The 25,281-nt window shown below is 40.2% G+C and overlaps 5 protein-coding genes and 5 long non-coding RNA genes across 11 annotated transcripts; 6 read left to right on the plus strand and 4 right to left on the minus strand.

Moving 5' to 3' along the window:
• The first annotated feature begins 416 nt into the window (after positions 1 to 416).
• Positions 417 to 2,491, plus strand: LOC119138664 (urotensin-2 receptor). Its single transcript, XM_037278965.1, has 2 exons — positions 417 to 1,463; positions 1,897 to 2,491. The coding sequence occupies exons 1-2, from the start codon at positions 520 to 522 to the stop codon at positions 2,024 to 2,026; spliced, it is 1,074 nt and encodes a 357-aa protein (XP_037134860.1). The 5' UTR covers positions 417 to 519; the 3' UTR covers positions 2,027 to 2,491.
• Positions 2,492 to 3,492: 1,001 nt separating this feature from the next.
• Positions 3,493 to 11,138, minus strand: uts2r2 (urotensin-2 receptor 2). Its single transcript, XM_037278982.1, has 9 exons — positions 10,923 to 11,138; positions 10,158 to 10,384; positions 9,200 to 9,275; positions 9,051 to 9,093; positions 8,692 to 8,756; positions 8,361 to 8,417; positions 8,022 to 8,175; positions 7,192 to 7,315; positions 3,493 to 4,439 (listed from the first exon to the last, which is right to left on the minus strand). The coding sequence occupies exons 1-9, from the start codon at positions 10,988 to 10,990 to the stop codon at positions 4,303 to 4,305; spliced, it is 951 nt and encodes a 316-aa protein (XP_037134877.1). The 5' UTR covers positions 10,991 to 11,138; the 3' UTR covers positions 3,493 to 4,302.
• Positions 11,139 to 11,219: 81 nt separating this feature from the next.
• Positions 11,220 to 13,841, plus strand: hexdc (hexosaminidase (glycosyl hydrolase family 20, catalytic domain) containing). Its single transcript, XM_037278879.1, has 11 exons — positions 11,220 to 11,414; positions 11,490 to 11,605; positions 11,679 to 11,766; positions 11,835 to 11,999; positions 12,067 to 12,250; positions 12,341 to 12,412; positions 12,521 to 12,719; positions 12,801 to 12,962; positions 13,036 to 13,143; positions 13,210 to 13,296; positions 13,382 to 13,841. The coding sequence occupies exons 1-11, from the start codon at positions 11,328 to 11,330 to the stop codon at positions 13,551 to 13,553; spliced, it is 1,440 nt and encodes a 479-aa protein (XP_037134774.1). The 5' UTR covers positions 11,220 to 11,327; the 3' UTR covers positions 13,554 to 13,841.
• A 156-nt stretch (positions 13,842 to 13,997) lies between these two features.
• LOC119138713 (cytochrome b-245 chaperone 1 homolog) lies at positions 13,998 to 15,544 on the minus strand. Of its 2 annotated transcripts, none has more exons than XM_037279034.1 (6): positions 15,412 to 15,544; positions 14,926 to 15,013; positions 14,798 to 14,839; positions 14,544 to 14,714; positions 14,334 to 14,478; positions 13,998 to 14,255 (listed from the first exon to the last, which is right to left on the minus strand). In XM_037279034.1, the coding sequence occupies exons 2-6, from the start codon at positions 15,011 to 15,013 to the stop codon at positions 14,108 to 14,110; spliced, it is 594 nt and encodes a 197-aa protein (XP_037134929.1). In that variant the 5' UTR covers positions 15,412 to 15,544; the 3' UTR covers positions 13,998 to 14,107. The 2 variants fall into 2 exon arrangements, with proteins under 2 accessions (XP_037134929.1, XP_037134930.1); XM_037279035.1 differs by having other exon boundaries at positions 15,405 to 15,544.
• A 342-nt stretch (positions 15,545 to 15,886) lies between these two features.
• Positions 15,887 to 19,846, plus strand: narf (nuclear prelamin A recognition factor). The gene is made up of 12 exons (XM_037278885.1): positions 15,887 to 16,164; positions 16,466 to 16,538; positions 16,625 to 16,690; positions 16,785 to 16,913; positions 16,990 to 17,122; positions 17,308 to 17,442; positions 17,861 to 17,979; positions 18,067 to 18,196; positions 18,384 to 18,456; positions 18,614 to 18,751; positions 18,833 to 18,990; positions 19,063 to 19,846. The coding sequence occupies exons 2-12, from the start codon at positions 16,473 to 16,475 to the stop codon at positions 19,308 to 19,310; spliced, it is 1,395 nt and encodes a 464-aa protein (XP_037134780.1). The 5' UTR covers positions 15,887 to 16,164; positions 16,466 to 16,472; the 3' UTR covers positions 19,311 to 19,846.
• Positions 19,847 to 21,393: 1,547 nt separating this feature from the next.
• Positions 21,394 to 23,782, plus strand: LOC119138753. The gene is made up of 2 exons (XR_005101205.1): positions 21,394 to 21,455; positions 23,460 to 23,782. It is a non-coding gene; the product is annotated as an uncharacterized LOC119138753 (long non-coding RNA).
• LOC119138770 lies at positions 21,834 to 22,204 on the plus strand. The gene is made up of 2 exons (XR_005101227.1): positions 21,834 to 21,866; positions 21,931 to 22,204. It is a non-coding gene; the product is annotated as an uncharacterized LOC119138770 (long non-coding RNA).
• On the minus strand, positions 21,936 to 22,355 carry LOC119138757. Its single transcript, XR_005101211.1, has 3 exons — positions 22,256 to 22,355; positions 22,109 to 22,186; positions 21,936 to 22,014 (listed from the first exon to the last, which is right to left on the minus strand). It is a non-coding gene; the product is annotated as an uncharacterized LOC119138757 (long non-coding RNA).
• On the plus strand, positions 22,333 to 23,016 carry LOC119138755. The gene is made up of 2 exons (XR_005101207.1): positions 22,333 to 22,492; positions 22,713 to 23,016. It is a non-coding gene; the product is annotated as an uncharacterized LOC119138755 (long non-coding RNA).
• On the minus strand, positions 22,520 to 23,323 carry LOC119138741. Its single transcript, XR_005101188.1, has 3 exons — positions 23,242 to 23,323; positions 22,829 to 23,187; positions 22,520 to 22,604 (listed from the first exon to the last, which is right to left on the minus strand). It is a non-coding gene; the product is annotated as an uncharacterized LOC119138741 (long non-coding RNA).
• Positions 23,783 to 25,281: the final 1,499 nt, after the last annotated feature.

The raw sequence follows: 25,281 nt of genomic DNA on the forward strand, positions 1-25,281 counted from the left end.
CATTTTCACAAAATATCACAATCTATACAACCACAGTTGCACATCCAGCTAATAAGTGACATATAGATCCAGCATTTTGCATGACTTTTCAAAAGAACAGGATCATTAAAATACATCCATTTTTAATAAATGGACAGTTGTTTAAACTGTTGGTGTGCACAGAAAATATGTTTCAAAATAAATGTAGATACAAAAGCTAAACAAAATAAAATACTTAAAAAGATTTTTCGTTTTTCGATTCTCTTATTTGTAATACTGTAATTAATCCCTTGGAGGAAATTCACTTGTGAACCTCTCAAGGTTAGCTGCTGGAGGTTTGTGCTGGATTCCATGAAATCGTGCGAGTGTTGCCAGATTTTCCTTCCGAATGTTACGGTGATGACGTCAGGAGCGAAACTGCAGTGTGCAGCCTGCTGCGATCTTGCAGGCTGATAAGCGACGGACGGGAGACACAGGCTGCGAACAAAACGAGCGCATCTTTCCAAAAACTTCTCCGGTGCGCAAAGCAACGGGGGAGACATGGAGAGGAGGACAAATAAGTCTTTTTTGAGTGCTGCTCCGCCGACAGCCGATGAGGAACTCGTCATCACCTCCACTTTTGGGACCCTCCTGTCCGTCGTGTACATCGTCGGGGTGTCCGGGAACGTGTACACGTTGGTGGTGATGTGTCACTCCATCCGCTTCGCGACCTCCATGTACATCTCCATCATCAACCTGGCTCTTGCTGACCTGCTCTACCTGTCCACCATCCCTTTCGTGGTGTCCACCTACTTCCTAAAGGACTGGTACTTTGGCGACGTGGGCTGCCGCGTCCTGCTCAGCCTCGATCTCTTCACCATGCACGCAAGCATCTTTACGCTGACGGTCATGTGCTCCGAGCGCTACCTGGCCGTCACCAAGCCTCTGGACACGGTGCGCCGCTCCAAGAGTTACCGCAAAGCTCTGGCGTGGGGCGTGTGGCTCCTCTCCTTGCTCCTCACCGTGCCCATGATGGTCATGGTTGCCGAGACGAGCGCCGAATCGCCGGACGGGAAAGTGAAAAGAATGTGCGCGCCCACATGGGCGCCGCTCGCCTACAAAGTCTACGTGACGGTTCTGTTCGGTACCAGCATCATGGCGCCGGGTCTCATTATCGGTTACCTGTACGTCAAGCTGGCGCGCACCTATTTGGAATCCCAGCGCAACTCATCGGTGATCAGCAAAGGCGCAAAGCGCACGCCGAAACAAAAGGTGCTTCTTATGATCTTCACCATCGTGTTGGTGTTCTGGGCGTGTTTTCTGCCCTTTTGGATCTGGCAGCTGCTGCCTCTCTACCACGGCAAGCCGCTGAGCCTGGCCTCGAGGACGCACACCTGTATCAACTACCTGGTGGCCAGCCTCACCTACAGCAACAGCTGTATTAACCCTTTCCTCTACACGCTCCTCACGAAGAACTACAGGGAGTACCTGAAGAACAGACACAAGTATGTATGCCAAGTCTTTGGATTCGTTGGAATTTATTATCATTTGCCATTAGTTTAAAAGTCAACTGGGAATTGGAGTGAAGTTTGACTTGATCACCACAGGCGGAGCTAGAGAGGGGGGCTGTGGGGGCACTGCCCCCCAGATCATTTGGGATATTTCCCATTTTTCCAGGAATCCATCATTGAGTGAATGGATGGGATTCATTGTAAAATTACATTCATATTTACATCACCGGAGAAAACATGCTTTCTGTGTTCATGTTAAGCAAGACTAGATACAAAACAAGACGATACCTACTGAAAAATACATATATTAGAGAAGCAAGAATTAATTGAGAACCAAGCATTAATTCACATTTGTGCATTTCCGATTGATTGACTATAGTCTCGCATTTTTGTTGTTGTTCCACTATTTAAAAACAAAACAAAACAGGAGCTTCTACAGGTACACCTCATCGTTTAAGCAGCGGCCACCCAGCCTGTATTCTTGGGGTAGACCAGCATCTTCCAGTAATCATTTGGAGTTTACGTCAGAGACGTTCGTCATGGGGACGTTCAAGTGATGTGGGAACCACTGGGAAGTCAAGTGGAGGGAAGGGAAGGGAGGCTTTTGAGGAAGCACAAGAGGTAGGTGGAAAAGTTGTTGCATAGAGCCAATGTCAAGTTGCTGCTGAGACGACTTTTCCCACTATACATCATTTTCCAAACAATGTGTGGCTATATTGATGGAAAAAGATTTGGTCAGGGAATAACCTGAGGCACATCCTGTTCATGATGTTCTTTATGGACAAGCAACTAATGCTCAAATGAGTCTCACGTTTAATTGATATGGTTTTAATGAAAGAAGCTTGTTTACTTGAATCGGCCTTATTAATGTATTATCATCTCAAACAGACACCTGTTCTTTTAAGCATCGAAATACTCAAAGAGGCATTATTTTTAAAACAAACCTCAGAGTTTGGATTGTCATTGTGCAGGGAAACGTGCAAAGGGTAGTATGGTAAAGCTATTGTGATATAATTCAGTTCATGAAACATTTGATTGATTCATTTTCTTTATAATACAGCCACAAAATTGGACTAGAAATGACAAATAGAGGAAACGTGATAGAACAGGAAAATACACACTAAAACATCTTATCCAATACAGTATATAAAATATCTTAATAATAAAAAAAAAACAAAAGAATATACACTGTTATGCACAATAATTTAAGATTTTAACAAGTAAGGTTTTTTTTTTTTGTAGCTGGAACTCACTCAGAAATTGGAAGTGGAGCTAATATTTATTTGGTTAACTTTCCCTTCATTTCTGAGTGAATAATTCATAAATCCAAGCGAGACAACATGAACATATTATTTAAATGGAAATAAGACTGAAATAGTTGATGTGTGCTCTACTAATTGGAATATTATTTCCCCATCAAACTTGGTATCAAAATGGACGGTTGCAGCTAATAAACTTGGTAATATGGCTTTGGGGATCATTTTCTGCGAGAGTCACTTAATAGAAAAATTTATAGTGGTACTTGCAAAGATTATTTGAACATAATTGGATGTTAAGTCACCAAGGCAACAGCGATCTGCTTCAGCCCTCATTTGAACTTGTCTACGAATACTAGCTAAATTACATTTTAAAAAGTCAATGTCCCAGATACACTTGAACTGTTAGTGTACAGACTCATGAATAAATTCATTGCCACCTATCTCTGAGTGCTTTGTGTACTCACAAAGCACAGAGGTGAAAAAAGCAGCCTCTTCTTTGCTACAGTCACATTCATTATGTTGTCAATTTCTGGCTGGGGGAGCTCAGTGCCAAAACCTCCTTTGCCTCCTTACATAGCGTTAATAAAATTAAGGAAGCACCAGAAAATACCCAAAAGTAAATTATCTGGCCTGGCATCTGGGGGGGATATTTCAACGGGGGGGCTAAAGCCACCGAAAAATATTGAATATATAAAAGAAAAAAACAATTGGTGAATACTGTATTTGGTGGCGATATTGCAAATGTTATCAAACACAGACAGGGATTGGAGAAGAAGCAAAGATTTATTAAAAGAGTGAAAAACAAATTTTGTCTTCATATAGTTTCAAATAATCACAGGTTAACAATCATTTGTTCACAACTTGATTTCTAGGTAAGAATGCAAACTGGCGTTCATTTCTAGACGGACAAATCAGGAGGTATTTGTCGGTACTTCAAAATGCCTTCGATTTCTTGCCGCAAATATAGCGCAAAACGTTTGGCTTTATCAAAATTGCTCAGGGGAAAAAGTCCATAGAAAATAATTGAAACGCAATGACAGTTAGAAAACATTTGACTGAAAGTTGAACTTTTATGGATATGCATTTGAAACTCAGTTAATCTGTCACATTGACAAAAAATGCCTATCTGATAGGCAAAAATGAAACAGCCTTGTGTTGAACGCTAAATAATGATTTGGCCTATAAACGAGTCGATAGACAATACATGATAGACAGGAACGCGGCTTATAGGTTTCAGCAAAAGACTTATCTTTCCCCCATATTTGTTGGCCATCTCTTCATTAAATATTAAAAGTCACACAAAACAGTCACTTGTTTGGGATCCTGAATGGAACATAAATGCCCTTAACACTTGAACTTCATTCAAAGTAATAATACTGCACAGTAAATAAGATTCAAACACCGTAAAGATCATGTGAATTGAAGTTGCACCACTCTGCACCCACAGAAGGAAGTCAAAGTAGCAACAAATGATTTTTTTTTTTTTTTTCGTCCTTCATCTTTCACCACTTGCATTCCGCAGGGCTCGACTGAAAGGGAGGACTGTGATGTCCATCCCGTCGCCCATGGCTGCCTCAGGGCAACGCAGGGTCGGCGATGGCTTGTGTAGGGTCGCACGTAAAGGACACCGTGATGGCGTATCGGGTACCCCAAGTCACCTTCTCCACACGGTGGAGGTTCTCAGAGCCGGAGGAGAAAAAAGACACTCGACCTTGGCAAGGAGAACGGGAAACGGAGGGGGGGGGATAAAAATGACACTTTTAAGGAAGCGGGACAAAAAACCTTTTTAACCTTTAACACTTTTGGGAAGAGAACTTAATGGCCCAGACCGATAGCAATCACTGAGAAGTTGGAGCACCAAACAGCTACAAATAGAAAAGTGGCCGGAGATTCATTTGCTTTGGCTTTTTTATTTGATTTTTACAAGGATGGTAAGTCTGACATCTTTTATGGACGTCATTGCTTGAGTGAACTTGTGAATGACCGATTTTTCTGTCAATTTTTCATTTTTTTAAATAACAAGGAAGCTCTTTAGTGTTGGAGAAGTGCTCCTTGTCTGCTGTGTGCAGTGACTCATTGCTCAAAGATGGGGAAAAAAACCTTTCCCAGTTTGTCATATTTCCTCTTCAGGGAATATTTCTTGATTTGACTTTTATGGTTTCACTTTGTGAGCTGCAGTTAGGGGGAAGTGTACTGTCTATTTTCTTTTTTTTTTTTGCGCAATGTTGAGATGGAATTCACATGGAAGTAAGTCATAGTTTGATGTTGTTGAAAGGAAGGCATTTTCAAGGACGCAATTAGCTGCAAATATCGTAATACTGCTTCGAAAGAATTGGCAAGATACAACACGCTCCGCTTAGCGATGACAATGGCGGGTAATTCAGGGGGATTTGTAGGAGGCGGGAAATTATATTATGATTGGACATACCAAAGTATTTAGTTGATTGTGACTTCACACAATAAAGTCTTTCAGCACCTGCTTAAAAAAATGGAAAGAATGTGTGAATTTTCTTCCACCGCAGGTAAAAGTGTGGTCGCACAGTTGACTCAGCAAGGTGAAATTAATTTCCGAAGCCTTTTTAATGGCTTAGCTCGGCCTTGATGACTTTGCTGCTTCAGTGTCCTGAAATATTTGTGTAAGAATATTAGTTCAGGGCCATTGGAAGTGTACTGGTTCACAAAGATGACTTTCATTTCGATAACTTGGGGGGTCAATGTCCCATTTACAATCATTCTTTTACTGACTGACATTAGTTTAGGCTGCTGGAGGAAAAAAAAATAGATGGGCAGAGACATTCATGCAAGCGTGTAAGGACTTTATGATGCCAGAAAATGAACTTTTCAAATCTTGAATATAAACTATAAAAATAACTACTTGACAATAAAAAAAAAAAAAATGCTTTACTCAAAACTATTTCACCTATTGTGCACTTTGTGTTTGGCCTATTGACATGATGGCTGATTTAAACAATCAATAAGCTATTTTGCTGTGATTTTGGTTGACATCAAACTGCAGACAGAAATGATGTCGAGACATTACGCAATCAATACAATCTCTCCTCAACAGTTACGGCCCAGCGTGAGCGTGCCTTATGGGGAGATATTTTTCTCTGAGTAAAGTAACAAGTAAAAAGTCATTTCATTGTGTTCTCTACAAAATGTTTTGTAATCAACAAATGGAAAAGACAAAGATAAAAATTAATTCCATGCCATTTTCAAGAGGAATCCTATATATATATATTTTTTTTCTTTAAAATGATCTGTCACTGGTTGAATAGAATTTATTTTTGAAACTGGTATTGGTAGAAAATATGATATTGAACATCCCTAGTGAGTCCATCCACCGATCATTCAGGTATTCTATCTCCCACACGCTCCTGAATGACACAGTATCACAAAGAGACATGATTATCTCAGGGACTTAATCACCGATCCAAATCAACCCCCTGCAAAGTCCAAACATAAGGGGCAATCATGTACTGTCAATGAGGTGAACAAGAAGAAGAAGAAGAAAAAAAAGCTAGGCTACTGCAAAATGTGTGCGAGATGTTTTAGTGATGTCTCTAAATAAACGCATCATGGAGCGGATTCTTTGACAGTTCTGTCATAAGTCAGGCTCAGAATTCGAAAGCAGGTTGTCGTCGACAAGTATGTGTGGCAAGGTTTGGGATTGCCGTGTTCTACTTTAGGAAACTGTCAACAAGATGTCTCAAAAATTGGAAAGGAATACCTTTGTGGATTCTTTTCATGGCATAAATAAGAATTCATTCAATTGACTTAACCGTCATTCATTTAAACTTCACCAGGCTTGTGACCATTTGCATTTTGGTGACTTGAAAATGATAAATTCTGAAAAATCTATTTCACCGTTGAATAAAAAAGTACACCCTGGAAAGTATTCACATTAAATATTGAACTTCATTTGTGCGTAGTTTTAAAATATGGATACAGTAAAAAGTACAATAAAGTTGTTTATAAATTCAAGGTCAGTCAAAAGAAATTTGTGCCATGTACTTAATAATAAAAATAAATAAAATACCACAAAATGATGATGTAGTATATAAAAATAGTTGGGCATGGATAAAAGCAAAGCGTGGGCTTGTGATGTACAACAAACTGCTTCAGCACAGCATGGGGCAAACTTTCAACACGCTGCTGAGGTCACAACAATGACTGCACAGTGTTTGACTTCAGTCTGTTCTCAAGTGAATTCAATGCAACGTCATTTATAATAATGCCCAAATTATTATGATGGATGTAATGCCTCCCTCCCCTTCCACGTCATGCAATAAGACCGTTTGACCTGCACCTCGAAACCGTATGAGGCAGTACATCACTTAGCAAGATTACGCTCACACTATTAGATATTCACTATAATCATTCTCTCATGAGCACTACTTGATTACCATTGTAATCCTAATGGATTACGTCTCAATTAATATGAATGAACAGTTGCTATTTACCTGCCTTTGGTTCCACTGTCTTATTGCCATTTTGGTCCATAAAGACAAATCTTCCTCCAGTGAAGTCAGAGCCATAGTCAGAAAGGTACAGAAGGGATGTGTAATCAAATGAGCCATAAGTCACCTGGGGAAAAAAAAAAAACGGAAAAGAATTTTTATTGAAAATATTTCATTACAATCTGTAAAATTATTTGTCACACAAATTGATAGTCTAGAGCCCGAAACAGGCAACGTAAAATAGCTCGCCGAGCATGACCAAAAGTTTACTTGTACTGTACGTCTTTCCTTGCTATGAACAAAACACACTTTGAATTGCGTCAAAATACAATTTGGGCTGTGACACACTAATCACTGCATGATCGATGGGAAAGAAATATGCTATCAAAAATGTCAGTCAATTTACATTTTAATGAGGGTGGGGGGGTGTAGCAATTACCCCTCCAAAAAAAAAACAGCGCAGGGAAGGCAAATCCTTCCCGGTTCAATTCTTTCTGTCACCCATATCCAGCAAGAATAAATGACACGACCAATATTGATAGGGCCACACAAAACCAATATAACACTGCAAATACGCCAAATGGCAATCCAACCGGAATATACAGTCTCATTATTGTAGTTTTTAAATAATGAAGAAATAAGTGAATTCTCAATTTGAACCTTTGCAAGATATTGGCCCCGAGAAATACATTTGCCAAACAAATTAAAAGGAGGCCTCCAACATGATTTAATGCTAAATATGCAGATGAATAAAAGCAGAAAGTCTATAGAGTCATTGCATTTTCACCTCTTGCTTTTTAAAGAGCCTCAGAGCCAACATTAACATTAAATACCTTATCAATGTGCGGGTGCCAGTACTCGTCATGTTGGGTCTTAGCTATTGTAGAATTGATCCTGGAGAAGAAGGTGGGCTTGGTGAGGTACATCAGTGTTTGGTCCAAATCAAACGCCTCAGCAATTACGGATTGGATTCGCTTGCGTACGTCTCTAAAAATGAAAAAAACATGAACGTGGTTAACAAAGCTGTATATTAAATAAAAGAAAAACAATTATTCATAATTTAATGATTCATTATTATCATAAATAAATAATAACCAATGACTAATAATACAAATTTGAAGACTGTCAAATAAAAGCCTAGTTGCTTTAAAATAACAATAGCAATTGTTCACCTGTAAAGTTGAAAATCCTCTTCTGTGAACACATCCTGGATCTGTTCGCCAAAATATCTGGAATCATCATTACCAAGGAGTCTGTGAGTTTGACTAACACGATTGTATGTGGACAAGAATGCAAGGAAGAAGCCGCTGCTCCCAAGAGGAATCAAATTTCATTGCCAGTTCATGGCAAACGGATGGGCTCTTGGGTAACAACCTGGAGACCAAAACTCAAAAAGCAATATGAGCCAGACTGATGACAACTTGAGAGAACCCATTTCCACATTACGCAAGACATTCCAGTAATATCATAAAAAAAGATGTTATGCTCGCAATAGTGTCCCACCTGTAAATGTTGACAAATTGTGGCCCCATTGACAATGCTCCTGAGTGCAGATCCAAGATGGAGGCCTTTTAAGGGGGAAAAAAAAAAAAAAAAAAAAAACATTTAGCACTGAGGGGAAAAAAACCTATACATTTTTTTTTTAGGATAATAATCTAGGACTGTTTAATGCCGAGAAATAGCTAAAAACCACTATGGACATAATTGGGCCAAATGGTGTTCTGTTTCCATGCAGGTATTTGCAATTTCAAAATGTGTTCCAAGAACATCATTCATGAGAAGAAACATTAAAAATAAGTGGAGAGGAGCGCTGACTGTGCAACAATTAAAGTTCATCTCATTTTATTAGGCAATATACTCACCCCTCCCTCTGATCCAGCCAGTTGAAGTCCTCTCTCAGCCAGGCTGTTTCAAAAACACCAATAAAAATGATTTACTTGTCCCTTCAACGCAGTGAAAATAAATGGCAAATAGAAATCAGACAGATTGTTTTCTGTTTAGCAGTATTCACCTCCTTAGGACCTGAGCTTCCTCCCTCGTCACTAGGCCGTCTGCGACGGCACGCCCGCACTTCTGAGGGGTGCATCCTGAAAAATAAAGGAACATCTTCATTATCTTTATTAGGCAATCTCCCTCTTACTTGACAATCACATCCTTTTCAAATTAAGAGCAAATTAATTACAACATGAAGCATTGGTGGACTCCTGCCCGTTTTGTCCATTGTAAATTACAACTACTCCCCAGGTCCAGCACTATTCTATTTATTATTGCTGAAATGTGTTATAGTGATATTTTAATGAACTTTCAGTCCAAATGGCTCCTCCACTGTAGCTTTAAATCTCCTATTTCAACATTGTGTATGTTGGCTGCAGTGGAGAGTAGAACATTTCTAGAGGGCAATGCAAACCTGGACATGTCTGCTGCATTGCAACGAGAATTCCAAATAAGGGAGATCCGTTTATTATTTATATTTGGGCATTCAATGAATTTGTGATACATGAGATTATTATTATACCAGTCCTTGAATATGAAGGTGGGAAAAGAGGCAAGTGGGAGTTTTGTGTGGCAGTTATTCAAGGTTGAGTCAACAGCTCCTGTCAAGACAATGACAACACCTCAGCGGGTGTCAAGGTGAAACAGCTGCAACATTAGACTGGGTAAAAAAAAAAAAAAAAAAAAAAAAAAACAGTTGGTGGCCCTTTTTTTAACACTCATAAATCACAATTCTGGCCTACAGCATTGCACCAAGTTCAGGCTCATTAGGACTCCAGTTTTCTACCTTTACAAACCTGCTGCCCTCTAGTGTACACTGGGGAAACTTCAAAACCACACCCTACCAGATTGATTGATTTCCACCATTTTTTCACAAATTATTCTGTTTGATTGAATGCCATTTAATTGATCATGCAACAGATGCACACTCTCTTGACAACATAGTCATTCCAGGGGTGTCAAAGCAAAAGCCTCACCTGGGTAGCGTTTGTAGTTCTCATAGTCTTCTGAGCACTGGACGATAAAGACCCTGGGCTTGGGGGACACGTGCTCACGCTGGCTGACCAATGTTTCCGTTATGCCACTATCCAAGGACGTGACATATAGCCAGGCTGCTGCCCCACACAAACAAAGACTAACCAGCAACAAAGCGGTTAGGCTTCTGGAAGTCCACCAAGCAGTGCCCTGCCGCAGTGCATTGCCCCTGACAAAAGAGATGGGGGAGAGAATCAGATTTACAAACTATTAACTGTAAAAGAAGCCAGCTAGTCAAATTTTCGACAGTTATTGATTGTTCATTTTAGGTGCATCAGTTCTGGAAAGTTATATTCTAGATACAACAATAATCTACTCATAATACAACGTGAAAATACCTGCCTGTTAATGAACTTAATGAATAGAAGCAAGGAACATCCATCCATCTATCCATTAAAATTTTAAATAATGATTGCAAGCTGGTATAATAGATTACAGCAGACAATAAATTGCAATATTTCCATTTCCACTCAAACGCAACCCGACGTACGCATGCGCACACGAACTACGTTGGCCCAGTTGATCATTGTTGATAGAATTAATGTCACCGACAGGAATGTGGAAACCTGAAACGTTTAATGTCTCGTTCTGAATTCAAGTCACACGATGTTATTCAACAATTCAGTACGTGTCATACTAACATTATATTTCTGCAAAGAAAGACCGTATCGACGTTAACTAAAGCTGAAAAAAGGTTATTGGCTCACCTTTTGATTTTCTTCCCTATCTCTGTAGAATTCAGGCCTTTCGCATTTCGCTGTCGTACTGGCGCCATTAAAATTGTAGCCTGTCGTTTTGCTTTCTAAACACGCTGTCATGAAAGAATATTGTGGTTGCTTTGATTGCTAATCATTCTATAAACATTGCTTAGCCGCGCCACGAGCACCCGAATCCTTTTCTATTTCCGGTTTTGCGCGTGTTAGACATCATGATTGGGTCGTATGAAGAAAAAGCGATTGTTTCATTGGACAACGTGTGGTCCAATGAAAATGGACATCAGTGAGGGATGCGGAAATGACATATTTTGTTTACATGCGTACTTGAGGAGTGATCTTTCACAGACGTAAAAACACAAAACCTTATTTCTATTATAAATACCATCACAAACAAGTATGAATAATCCACCGTGGCCCAATGGTAAGAAGGTTGTTCACTTGGATTTGAAAGGTGCACCTCCGAAAGTGGAATACATTTACCAGGTAAGATGTCGCATGCAAATGACTGTGCTGTGTAAAAACCCTTATCAGATTTGCCTTTTCGTCTTCACCCTGCAGCTGATAGAATGCTTTTCTAGGCTGGGTGCAGATGGCCTGCTTGTCGAGTATGAGGACATGTTTCCTTATGAGGGAGAGCTGACACTATTGCAAGCCACAGCACAACGTGCATACAGGTTCGACTGGATAATGGAATTTATTTTGCATGTTAAGATCATTTATGAATGTGGGGGTCACTCTTGTTTGCAGCCGAGATCAGATATTATCCATACAGAAAGTTGCAAAATCTAAAGGTATGGAGATCATCCCACTTGTGCAGACCTTTGGCCATATGGAGGTATGACAGATTTTGTATTGTAATCCAGACTGTAGATAATTTGCTTCTTTTTTCCCCCTATGATGTAGTTTGTGTTGAAGCATAGGCCCATGTGGAACCTGAGAGAGGTGTCAAACTGTGTGGGCACCCTCAATCCCCATAAGGAAGAAGGATTTAAGATTGTGGTGGAAATGCTGAGCCAGGTGGTGAAGCTGCATCCAGGTCTAAAGACACTGCATATAGGTGCAGATGAGGTAATGTAAACAGCATATTCTTTTGTTTGTCTTTAGCAATTAGGCCCATGTTCCCTTTTAACTTAAGGTGTACATGTTGGGTGAGGGTGAGCTTTCAAAAGTCTGGTTGGCTTCACCCGGACGCACCGTGGAACAGCTATTCTTGAGTCACGTTGCATCTGTGGTCAAGTACATCAAGGAAACGTGGCCTCATATGACCATCATCATGTGGGATGATATGATGAGGGATATGAGTCAGGACACGTTGAAAGGTTGGTAGCAATTTATTGTATATAGAAATGATATATTTATTATAATAAATAATAGAATTGAACATATCTCTTCTGCCCTTCTTGACACAGCTAGTGGTATTGTAGGACTCGTCCAACCAATGTTGTGGGATTACACCCCTAATCTGGATGTGAAGAAAACCGGTATGAACTGTGCCACACTTGGTCCAACTCAACAATTGGTACTGTTTGTTTGTGACGATTACGTCGGAACAAAATATCTAACAATGGATCTCCAACTTTCTTGACTAGTGTCGCTGCTGGAGAAGTACTCCAGTGCCGGTATGCAAGATATATGGGCGGCCAGCTCCTTTAAAGGTTCCACCAGTGTTTACACCAATGTACCCAGCACACAGAGACATGTCGATAACCATTTGCAGTGGTTAAAAGTGGCTGCATCGGTGCCCGCTGGTTTAAACATTAGGGGTATCGCCATGACAGGCTGGCAAAGGTAGGATTTTATTTATTTATTTTTTTTATAGCATACCACCATTAGGTACCCAAAACTGCAGTTGTGTTTTCCTAATGTCAGGTATGACCACCTCTCCGTGTTGTGTGAGCTCATGCCTGTGGGTCTTCCGTCACTAGCAGCCTGTCTCCAAACACTCATCCATGGCCAGTTTAGTCCTGAAGTTCAAAACAAAGCGATTAATATGTTGGGTATCGCTTCTGTGGAGGTAGAAGCCATGGGAAGGTGAGGTCCCTAACTTTGGTTTTGTCAAAAGACTCCCACGTTGATTCTCATTTTGCCTCGTGTCATGTTTAAGTACGTTTGAGGATGCCACCCTGTTCCCGGGAAGGAGACTAGCAGAGTCAATTGTGGATCTGGACTCGCTTCTTTGCCTTGAGGATCTAAGGTCCTTTGAAAACAATATGTAAGTAAATACAAGATATTCTAAAGAAAATATTCGGCTTGACTTTGTCTTTGTGTGTAACCTTAGGTATGTACGAGGATGGTTCAGTCCTTACCACAGATCAAGGATAGCAAACCCTCTCATCATTGTGCAGATTCAGAGTCAAGCATCAATGTGAGCAAACACGTTACAATTTTGACATTATTTCTTGCCCGTGAAATATCTTCTGATCACTAATACTGCGATTTTGTCTCCTAAGGTATTTGGCTTTGTTGCAGCAGAAGGTGGATGTTGTAAGAGAGGAGATGGTTAGTCTTTATCCAGATTCAACGGCACAAGAGTGGATAGATGAACATGTTAGCCCCGTGATGGCCCCCCTTCAGAGGATTTTAGATGACATCACAACATGCACAGTGGAGATAGCTCCATAAAGTCATTTGCTAAGTGTTTTTGTAAATTGTATTTTAATAAAGACAATGTACAAGCACAATTGGGTTTTTGTGTACAAAACATTCCATTAAACAGTCATATAAAAATGTAAAAAACCAAAATCCAACAGCAGGAAAAACAAAAAAAAAGATTTCAAGTTGTTTTAAGTAACTTGTTTGCTCCTTTGGACTTTAAGACAGCCCTGATTCAGAATAAACACCTCTTTGGTTCACTAAAGAAATTCACGCATAATTTACTTTTGGTCACGGAGAGCCCTTTTGATTGACATAGAGAATAAATAGCAAACTGTTCAGTAGGAAGGCACATTCAATTGGTTTTAAGCTGAAAAAATGAAAGAAAATATCCCATTCCCAAGCTACAATATAATAGTGGAATATTTTCTTATAAAGCCAATACTCTAATTCTGTATTTGCACGCAGAGTACATAAGGTTTGTAAGTGAGCATGAACATGCAATCGAAGCATGATAGTTATCTGAGCCATTGTTTTCCCTTAGCAATGACGTCATCTCAAACTTACTTTCAAATGAGATGAGGTCAAGGTTTTTCTTCTTCATCCTCGGATTCGCTGCTGTTATCCAAAAAATCAGCTTCCTCCTCTGCACACTCACTCATTTCTTTCTGCTCTTGCCGCTCCTCCATCCCCAAAAAGCGTTTGAGCAACGCAGCTACAGCCTCCACATCACTGACATGGGGAAAAAAAGTACAGCGTTAAATTCAATTGTCTTTTATGAAACTTTTCACAATAACACACTTTCTCTACCTTCGCCCCCCAACTGTGGCACTCTGAGTCAGCGGGTAGGAGAAACCTGTCGCCAGACGCAACATCACCATGTAGCCTTTTCCCAAATATCGGACTTTTTCTTCTTGGACACAGACATCCTGCAGATGCTTCAAGTCCAAAACAACTAAAGGATGGAGAAAAGCAAAATGATATACTTTGTGCACTCTGGAGTGACTAGCTGTTCCTTACCTTTCTCTTGGCCCCTTTTCCATAGCGTCAGAACTAAAGTGTACAAGCTAATGTTCTTGAGGTGAATCAGATTCTTAGTTTTGTCAAAGACTGCCTCCTCCCACTCTTCCATGTTCTGAATGGCCACAAACAGACATCCGGTGACATAGAAAAGCTTCCACAAGATGCTATCTGTGTAGAAAACATGTCAAATAACTTCGTCATTCACAATATATTTATAAGTCAGGAAATGATGTAAAATTGAGATTTCACACCTGAGCTGTAGTAGGCTGCCGCCAACCCAACAGCTGCCATACCTGGGAAAAAAAGTTGTTGTTGTTTTTTGACTGTGAAAATGTTACATTTATTAAACCAAACTATACAAATAAGAAAAATAAAATACCAATACAAAGAGACCAGGAACGAATGCCAGGGTCTCTCTTCAGGTGGAGCTTTGTAGAGCTGTGCTCCTCGACTACCATGTATCCCATCTAAACAGAGAAACAAAAACGTATCATTATTAAATCTAGCGTTTCACCAGTAGATTGTTGCTAAAAACATATTGGGTACATTTTGCATGCTATATTTATTCTAACAATGCATGAATTTTTAGATGTCCATCTGTCAATTTTCTGTGAATGTGACTGTGAACGCCAGTGTATCAAAGGTAATCTTCATCATGTTTCTAGAAAACCAAATCTAATATTTAAATGATATCACTACGTTGAATGTGGCAGTACTCATTGTATGTTGACATTGTTTTCTCCCAAATGTAACCATTTTGAGGGTTGAAAATGTGCAGGAAGCAAAACAAGTCAACAAGATGCTGTTACTAGTAATAGTAGTACGTAACTCCCTTTTTTAATTCAAAGAATGCTAAACATCTTACCTTGAATGAATCGATATACGAGAGCTTTCGCAATTTTATTTTTATTCGAAATGAAAAGGTACAGGATAATTGATGAGGAGATAAGGAAGTTCGACTCGTGTATTTTGTGGGCGACACTTCCTTCCTGGATGCGTGTGAGCTGATTGGATGGATTCGCTTCCGTTGGAATTCAAAATAAAACCATTTATAAAAACAAAATGAGTACGCTGTCGTCATTATACGACTAAAACAAATTTAAACTATATCTGTAATATAATGTGAAAATATTGAAATTATGGAAGAAAATACTCAATTGTGCATTTTGTGCTTTGTATTCGCATTAGAAAACGAATTCATGCATTTTTTTTGACATTTTTACTTAAATACTATGGTAATGCATGATAAAATAAGTATTAAAACATAATAATGATCATTTAAAAAAAATTAAACAAACAAAATAATCTTCCGGTCTGAGGGCTGCGTGCTGCGCAATCTGCGCATGCGCTGCTGCTGTACTGTTGTTCACCTCACCGGGTGCGACGATGTCAATAGATATGATTGGCTTCGGATTGAGAAATTTCGATTCCTTTAAAAACATTTATTATAAAATAACGCCTGAGTACTACACGGGTAACGCCGGCCAGTGATTGCTTATATACTGACCCGCCCTAACCGCCTCGCCAAGCCCTCAGCGGTGGTGCTATGCGTCTCTTCGTCGTTTTCTGGTGCTTTTAACAAAGTCTGAACCCGACCTTTTCCATAAAATAACCCGAGGTAAGCTTCTTAAATCTTTAAATAAATTGTGCAGTATACTTCATTCTCCTCTGAGTCTGATGATCTTCAAATATATATTTGGTTTGACTTGATTATATTTGTGTAATATGTATGTAATAAGTCATTTAACATGTTAATTTCAGGGTACTTCTGGAATGTTTATGATAAGCAGGCACAGTATGGGGAGGGTGGAGTCATGTTAAACATTATGTAATTTACATTATTCTGGGAACATTTTACGTGGGACTTTTATATTTCTTGGAAAGTGCTGCCATCTAAATTTACTGCCCTCTATTTCTAGGTAACTGATGAACAAAATGTCTGAGCTCAGCATTGGGAAACGCAAGGAAAAGTGTGAAAACTGCACCAAGCAGGTGATTTCACTTGGATTTTTCTTGTACATGAATAAAAGTAGATCATTGATTATTTTCTAAATCTTGATCGGTCGCTCAACACACAGTGCAACAAGAGACAGAGCGATGGCGATGTCAGCTCACACCAAAATGGAGAGCAAGTCAATGGACAGGTAGAGTCTTATTTCTAAGTAGTCAAACTGAAAACACGCTGGGTTGTTGGCGAAGATGATTAAAAAAAAAAGACTTTTGTCTTCATTCCGTCAGGAGAATAAGAGCTTACAGTTGTTGCTGAGTGCTTGTTTATCCTGCGATGGCTGTATGTCTGAGGAGGAGAGCCTGAAGATCTCTCAACAGAACTTGATGGAGATAGAGCAGGTTTTGACTCTCAATGAGGTACACACACACACACCTCTGTAAGCTTTTGCATTTTTCTTGCATTTTGGTTAAGACCTATCTTTTTCCTCATCAGAAGTGTGATGTGACAAACCACAGAGTTGTGGTAGCATCAGTGTGTCCACAATCGCTACCTTTTTTCGCCGTCAAGTTTGGCGTGGACATCGTTGAGGCCGCCGGTAAACTTTGCGGTTTTCTCAAGAGCCTTGGTAAGCTGATTGCTAACTCGACATTTGGAAATATATCCACAATGTGCATTATAATTGTATTCAAACTTTATGTAGAAATAGATGTTACTTGTCTTCTTACTTCCGCTTCCATAAAAACAGAGCCAATGGTGTGTGTGTGTGTGTGTGTGTGTTTTAGCCAACTTGCTATCTCTTTTCCATGCTAGGTGTGCAGTTTGTCTTTGATACCACTCTGGCAGCAGGATTTAGCATCATAGAGAGTCAAAAAGAGTTTATTCAGAGGTATCACAGGAGGCACCATGACTCCCATGCTTTGCCCATGTTCACCTCCTCCTGCCCAGGTAATCAAAAAAAAAAAAAAAAAAAAAAAAAAAAACGACGGTTGTTTGTGCTTATGCACCAAAAGATGCATGTTTTGAACTCATGGCCACCTGGTGATAAAAATTCCATTCCGACCCGGCAGACCCAAACGTAATGTGAAGGTCTGCTGGGAACATCAGAGTGAGTTTTAACGCCCACCATTTTTTTTTTTTTAGCAATACAGATAAGAGTGCAGTGCAGGGGTGATAGATAGAGCGCTTATGTTCCACCACTCCCTTCTTCAGCAAAAGTGAAAATAAACAAGTTGGAACATTCTCACAGTGATCCATCCATTCATTCCCCTGTGCAAAATTTAGACAGCGAAAGTCTGGAACTATGGAATAATAATAAAAGAATAATGATAATAATAAATAATTGCATGTTTGTACTGCTCTACAGGTTGGATTCGCTATTCCGAGCGTATCCTCGGGAGTTTGGTCACACCTCACATTTGCACAGCAAGGTCTCCGCAGCAAATTATGGGATGTCTCGTCAAAGACTACTTCTCCAAACAGCAAGTGAGTGCAATTGAGGTTCCCACAAAGGCTGATACAACAAAATATCCAAATGTTTTCTCTCTTTTTTTTCCACCTTTCTTTAAACAGAAACTAAATGCGGACAAATTGTACCATATAGTAGTGGCGCCTTGCTTTGACAAAAAACTGGAGGCTGTCCGAGAAGAGTTTTACAACAGTCTGCTGGAGAGCCGGGATGTGGACTGTGTCCTCACCTCAGGTTCAGTATTCCTTATCTTTTACACGGTCAGCAGTTGTTCTAGAGGTCATGTGGACAAATACCACCCCGCCCCTTTTCCTTCTCTGGACTCACAGTAGAATGTCTCATTGGAGATAATAGTTGGAAAAAAATAATAATTGCCTATTTTAGATGCACATGTACTGAGAGATATTTTGTGTCATTTCAGGGGAAATCTACTACCTGATGCAACAGAAGAAGGTTTCAGCAGAGGATTTGGACTCTTTTCCATTAGATCACGTGTGAGTAGTTGACCCCTCCGGTCACGGGCACAATCATATCTTCAAAACAATGACTCTGCAGGAAACCAAAAATACAATCACTTTCGATTGATCAATACTTAGTACATAACACTGACCATTAATATTAAAAATCTCATTTTCAAATTTGCTATTACAGGATTGGAGAAAGTGGAGACCCGGCCCTGGTTCGACACGAAGGTCGCGGTTCTGAGGGTTTTCTAGAGCATGTGTTCAAGCATGCTGCTAAGGAGCTTTTTGGTCTAGATGTCCACGAGATCACATACAAAACCCTCAGGTGAGATGCAAAGACCAGAGTAGAGCAAAACTCTTTCCTACCAAACGAGCACACACATGGGTTCTTATTTGTCTTCTGTAGGAACCGCGACTTTCAAGAGGTGATATTAGAACGAGACGGCGAAACGCTCTTGCAGTTTGCCGCCGTTTACGGCTTCAGGAACATCCAGACCTTGGTGCACCGCATGAGGAAGGGACGAGTACCTTACCAGCTGGTGGAGGTGCTGTCCTGCCCAGGAGGTAACTTCTAACTGAGCAGTCACACTCACTAACACCTCCTTCAAATCATAAAACACAATGTGTTACTTTCAGGTTGCTTAAGCGGCCGCGGTCAAGCTGAGAATGAGACGGGTGGCGGCGTAGATAAACAACTAGTCCAGCAGATGGAAGAAGTCTACAGCAGCCTGCCTGTCACTCTCCCCGAGGTCAACCCCGCTTTGCAGACCCTTTATCAAGACTGGCTTCAGGGCCAGGATTCCCAGCCGGCATGCAAGTTACTGCACACCCAGTACAGGAGTCAGAGTCGCACCCCCTTACAGCCACCTCACATGCAATGGTGAGGATGAGGAAACATGACTGGACACCATTTGATTGGTTCAGATTCTCTTCACATAAACTCTTACAACGATAAATTAAGGACCATCCAATACCTTGTAGCAAGTGAGCGCAGGACTCACAAGATGTAGTTCTTCCATTTGTCCGCTGGAGGGCGGTGTGTGTCTGTGGAAACGAGGGATAAGTTAAAAAATACTTTCAAATCCTACAAAGATGTGTTTAGCGAGGTGGCAAGTGTGATGTAGTTGCTGTTGCCAAGCAATAAGCCAACGAAAACAACTTTTAGGACTTTTGAAGTCAATGAACTGATTGGTACGTTTGTTGTCCTTGCTGAAAATATACAGCAGCAGAGTTACAAAGATAACTATGCAACTGATCACCTCATTCCATCAGTACTACTACGACAAACATTTTTTAACGTACTGTATATGTTATTATTTTACAAAATCTGGGTTCAGCAACTAAAAAGAGATGATTGTTTTTTTGTCCTTTACATTGTACACTTTGTTATTCCATAAATACGTACATTAGCACTGAATTATTTGCAGCATCATTTTTTTGGGTCCATTTAGTGAATATGTATATTTTCACTGTTAAAAAAAAAAATCTTTAAAACAATTGCAGCACATTAGCTGATTAATCTTAAAATATAGCTTGTGTGTGATACGTATTTCCTTTTAAACCACAAAGCTCCATTCAAACAACCGTGCGCACGTCAGGTTCAGTCTGACTAGTTGGCTGTCTAGAAGCAGCTCTTGTTTCAAGGATGAGCACTCTCTGGTGGAGCTTTGTTCTTGGATTTCTCTGTCATTCGTCTGAAGGGAACTCCTGGCCAGGTGAGGAATATCAAATCTGCTTTGTGTTGTTTACCCAAAAATTACGAATTGAAAGAGGTCATTTAAAAAAAAAAAAAAAAAATGAATCTCTCCCTTCCAGTTTCACAGGATCCTTCACACACATCAGATGCAAGTGTTTCCTCATCTGAAATAACATGCTCCACCACGTTATCTGATCCAGTGGGAGTCTATGTAAGACATTTTCCCGGTCAACGCGACGTGCTGTACCTGTCCTTGAACAGAAGCGTGGTAATCAAGAGCACAACAGCTGCAGAATTCAAAGGGCGAATTCACTTAAGCAGTTTCCGCCATGCCATACGCGGCAATGGCTTCACTATCAAGATTTCCCCACTGCAACTTGAAGACACCGGCTTGTATTACTGCAAGTGGAACCTCTTCAGATTGGATGATTTTACATTGCAAACCCTCCTCAGCAATGATACCCTGATTATTTTCAGAGGTACATTTGGTTTAAAATTGAAATTATTTCATAGGTTGTAATTAACAAATCCTTTTTTTCTTACAGATGTCAAACAATGCAGTAATGTTTTGCCTATCGCAATTGTTTTAACTGTGACTTTATTAACTGTCACAATAGTAGCGGTGGCCATGATTATGAGATGGAAAGTAAGTTTCATTATTATCATGAAGTGTTTGGGTTATTTGCATGAAAATAATGGAGTTTCAATTATTTTCTTTGCAGTTGAAAAGGACTTGGAGAAGTTCAAAAGCAACCAGAACTAACAGGTTACATCATTAGCCACAACACTGAGCATCATCCATGGATTGAAATGGCTGTAAACGTCACATACATGACTTATTCTGGAAACCTTCAATAGCAATTTGAGATTAGCAGTCCATATTCTGCATCTTTCATACAAAGCAAACTCTGCAAATATATCAACACATTTCTTTTGCTTTTTCATGTTTTGCAGCCCTGGTTATGCCTAAGACACCACATCCTGTTTTATTTTGCCAAGTGTGAAATGTTAACACGAACATTGCCAGTGTAAGCATTCTCACCTATTCTGCTCAAACAAAATAAAGATTGTAAAGTTTATATCTCAATGACTCTTTAATCATGAATGTTTATCAAACGTTGCTCTAGCAGTGTACTGCAATTAGTGTAAAAGCAAGATAAAATATCAAGTCTATAAAACTGCCATTAAATATTATACATACAAATAACGTGTTAGTCATCTTTCCACACGGTGCTTGCGTGCTTCACCGTTTTCAAAATGTACATTTACATGAAAAAAAAAAACTTTCAAACCCTGGCGCTCAACAGAAAAGCAAGAGAGAAACTGCATAGCAGTGTCTTTGGAGGGTTCGGGCCTCAAACCAGCATTGCATTCTTTGGAGACAATGACGTTATCCACTCAACCATTGCCTGTTGAGTCATGAGGAGAGATTGGTTTGTATTATCACAAATCATGAAGGTATCTTCAGGAAAAGTTCAGAGTAACCTTCAATTACAAACACTCGACCAAGATGTGTAAGACCTCGAATGGCCGAATGATTAAATCTTTTACCTTCAGTTCAGGAGAGGAGAGTTCGAATCATGCCTGTCGCTCGATTTATTTGAAAATGATGCAGAGCGGGTCTGTACAATGACATGAAAGGAGAATCATTGTTAGTCGGTAAGTCAGTGGAAACTCGCTTGTTCTCGTGAAACAAGAGGTGGAGCTTTAGCACTTTGTAGACCAGGATTTGTCACCTCTGCCTGTAAAGAAAAAGGAACATTGACAACGATTCCACTTAGGTTAAATGCTTTTATTTTTAAATGTAGACTGGAACCTGCCGCTGAAGCAGCCGGTCGCTGGTGCACAGGCAGAGTTCCTGAAATGTTGTAAAGACTCTGCAGGGTGGACACCTGCACACAACACAAACAAGGGACCCAATCAAGCTGCCATTTAGTACATTTTATTTGTGTGTCAACTCTGAAAATGGAGGCAGTCTTAAAGAACCTCTGCATGGTTTTGAGGGCTTTTACCTTTGGCCAGCAGGTGGCAGATTTTCCAACTGCATCCTTACTGGAAAGTGCTCTGCAGGAAGAGGGAGGCCTAAAAAAAAGCACCAAAAGTGATTTTAAATAATGGCAAGTTTGTAGTCACCTATCAGCAGGTCAGACAAGAAGTTGATTCCACAGGTTCAAAGCCTTGCAGATCCACACCAGCAGATCCATGCTGCGGAAACTAGGTCCTTTGGCACCACCTGGTGGACAAAAGAAAGAACAAGCTGAAATGTTTGACATGTGTCAAACATTTGGGCGCGTGCATGTTTCACCAGTGACGAATGGAGGGCCGCGCCGGACGTCTCTCCAACCACAGCTTGCTGGTCTGAAAGACAATGTTACAACTATTCTGCTTTTAAATTTTCAGCCTAACAAGCAAATTGAGCAAGAGTAGACCTGCAAGTGTCTCATGAAGCTATGTGAGGACTGCAAGGTGGCCATTTTGGACCCTGCAGACAAGAAAAAGAACAAATGTATGCTTTAGTCAATTTGACAAGATGCCTTGCTAATAAAAATATTTTTGCCGTTTTGCAGTAATCCTGCTCCCTCGGTTCCAGATGCAGGCCTGTGGACAGAAATGAGAAGACAATTAAAAGCAGTCGATTGAAAGAGTTGACTTTAAAACTCACAGAAAGTCAGTCTGCCATGACGGGCTCGTTTTGAGGGTTTGCACCTGCAGACAAAGTAGAAAATTAACACGAATGCATCGAAATCCCTGTTTCAGTAATTCTCTGGTGGATTCATGCAAACGCTGCTACGTCTACTTACCTTCGGCCAAACGACGCTGTCGTCCAGACGTTGCTAAATGTTTGTGCAAAAATTGTGTTAGTCATCTTTCCACACGGTGCGTGCTTGAGTTTTCTAAATGTACATGTACTTACCCACCGTTAAAAGCTTTAGATATATCGTTGCACCAAAATGCACGCCAAAGAAATGCCTTTTGGTGGTCGTTGAAGACGCTAACTGCTAACGCTAGCTTCTGCAAACTTTTTAGCTTGCAAGATGGAAACACTCCCAAAGTGCAACTTGACGCTGAAAGAGAGAAAAAGCAGTTAGTTTCAAAATGAACAAATATTGAACAGCCACCTTGTCAGTTGTGGAATGGAGTGCGGCTGGCGCAGCAGGTGGACCAGAGCAGCGTGGCGCGCGCTGTCAGAGGAGAGGGAAAGACTGGTCGGCGCGTTCATGACGCATTTTATACTCTTTTTGTGATGACGTCATCAAAAGAAGAAAGAAAAAAGAAAAATAACCCTTTCAAACGCAGGCGCTCAACAGAAAAGCGAGCGTGAAACCGCAAAGTGGAGTCTTTGGAAGGCTCGGGTCTCGAACCAGCATTGCAATCTTCGGAGGCAAAGGTGTCATCCCCTCGACCATTGCCTGTGGTTACAAGTGGAGAGATTTGCTTCTATTATCACAAATCATGAAGGTATCTTCAGGAAAAGTTCAGAGTATTCTTCAAATACAAACATTCAACCCAGTTGTGTAAGAGCTCGATCGGCCGAATGATTAAAGTTTTTACCTTTGGTTCAGGAGAGGCGGGTTCGAATCTTACATGTTGCTCTATTTATTTGAAAATGATGCACAGAGCGGGTCTCGAACCCGAGGCTGCTGGACACCGACCCACGTCGTGAACCATTCAACCATTTTGGAGTTGAAATTTTCTGAGTTTTTATTATGTATTCATAGGATATGTCTCACGAATTAGATAAAATCACTAAATCACTGCCACATTGCAGAGCACTCAGTGGTGTAGTGGTTAAAGCTTTTGCCTTATGTTCGGGAGAACCGAGTTCGAGTCTTACACTAATCCAACTTTAGCTCAAAGAATGCTTCGTGTGGGGCTCGAACCATGGTCTCCCGATCACCGGGTAAAGTTAAAACCTTTACGCCATTTTGTCAGCGAAGCCCGGCCATTTTTTTTTGGTAGTGTTCCTTATAATTCCAATTTGCTTAGGAAATTAATGAATTACCCAGGTTTACCTGAACACTCAATCGTGTGGTGGATAACACTTTTACATTATGTTCGTGAGAATCGAGTGCGAATCTTACACTGTTCCAACTGTAGTCAAAGACTGCTTCGTGTGGGGCTCGAACCATGATCTCCCGATCACCGGGTAAAGTTAAAAACCATTCTGCCATTTTGGACGGGAAATTGCGGCTTTATGTAGACTAGTGTATTGTACATAGCCTTAGATTTTTTTTGTTTTTTCTAAACATAAAATATTACCAATACTTATCCCGGACGTTTTTTTAGGGCTCAAAAGTGAGACATGTCCGGGAAAAAAGAGGACGTCTGTTGATGCTATTTTTTCAACCCCCCAAAAAAGTTACTATACCCGGACGTTTTTTCAGGGCTCAAAAGTAAGACATGTCCGGGGAAAAAAAGAGGACGTATGTTATTGCTATTTTTTTAACCCCCCAAAAACTTACTATACTTGTACTTAGCCCGGACGTTTTTTTAGGGCTCAAAAGTAAGACATGTCCGGGGAAAAAAAGAGGACGTCTGTTGATGCTATTTTTTCAACCCCCCAACAAAGTTACTATACTTATACTTACCCCGGACGTTTTTTCAGGGCTTAAAAGTAAGTATAGTAACATTTTGGGGGGTTAAAAAAATAGCAATAACAGACGTCCTCTTTTTTTCCCCGGACATGTCAACATGTCAACATGTCCGGGGAAAAAAAGAGGACGTCTGTTATTGCTATTTTTTTAACCCCCCAGAAAAGTTACTATACTTGTACTTAGCCCGGACGTTTTTTTAGGGCTCAAAAGTAAGACATTTTTTCAACCCCCCAAAAAAAGTTACTATACTTATACTTACCCCGGACGTTTTTTCATGGCTCAAAAGTAAGACATGTCCGCGGAAAAAAAGAGGACGTCTGTTATTGCTATTTTTTTAACCCCCCCAAAAACTTACTATATTGTACTTAGCCCGGACGTTTTTTTAGTGCTCAAAAGTAAGACATGTCCGGGGAAAAAAAGAGGACGTCTGTTGTTATTTTTTTAACCCCCAAAAAACTTACTATGCCTGGTCATTGTTTTACTAAATAAAGCCTTACTATATATGGTCATTTTTATTTAAACAAAAAAAACCACCTCACTTTATAGTCTTTTTTTTTTTTACCA

This window comes from Syngnathus acus, chromosome 19, assembly GCF_901709675.1.
Source record: "Syngnathus acus chromosome 19, fSynAcu1.2, whole genome shotgun sequence".
NCBI lineage: Eukaryota > Metazoa > Chordata > Actinopteri > Syngnathiformes > Syngnathidae > Syngnathus > Syngnathus acus.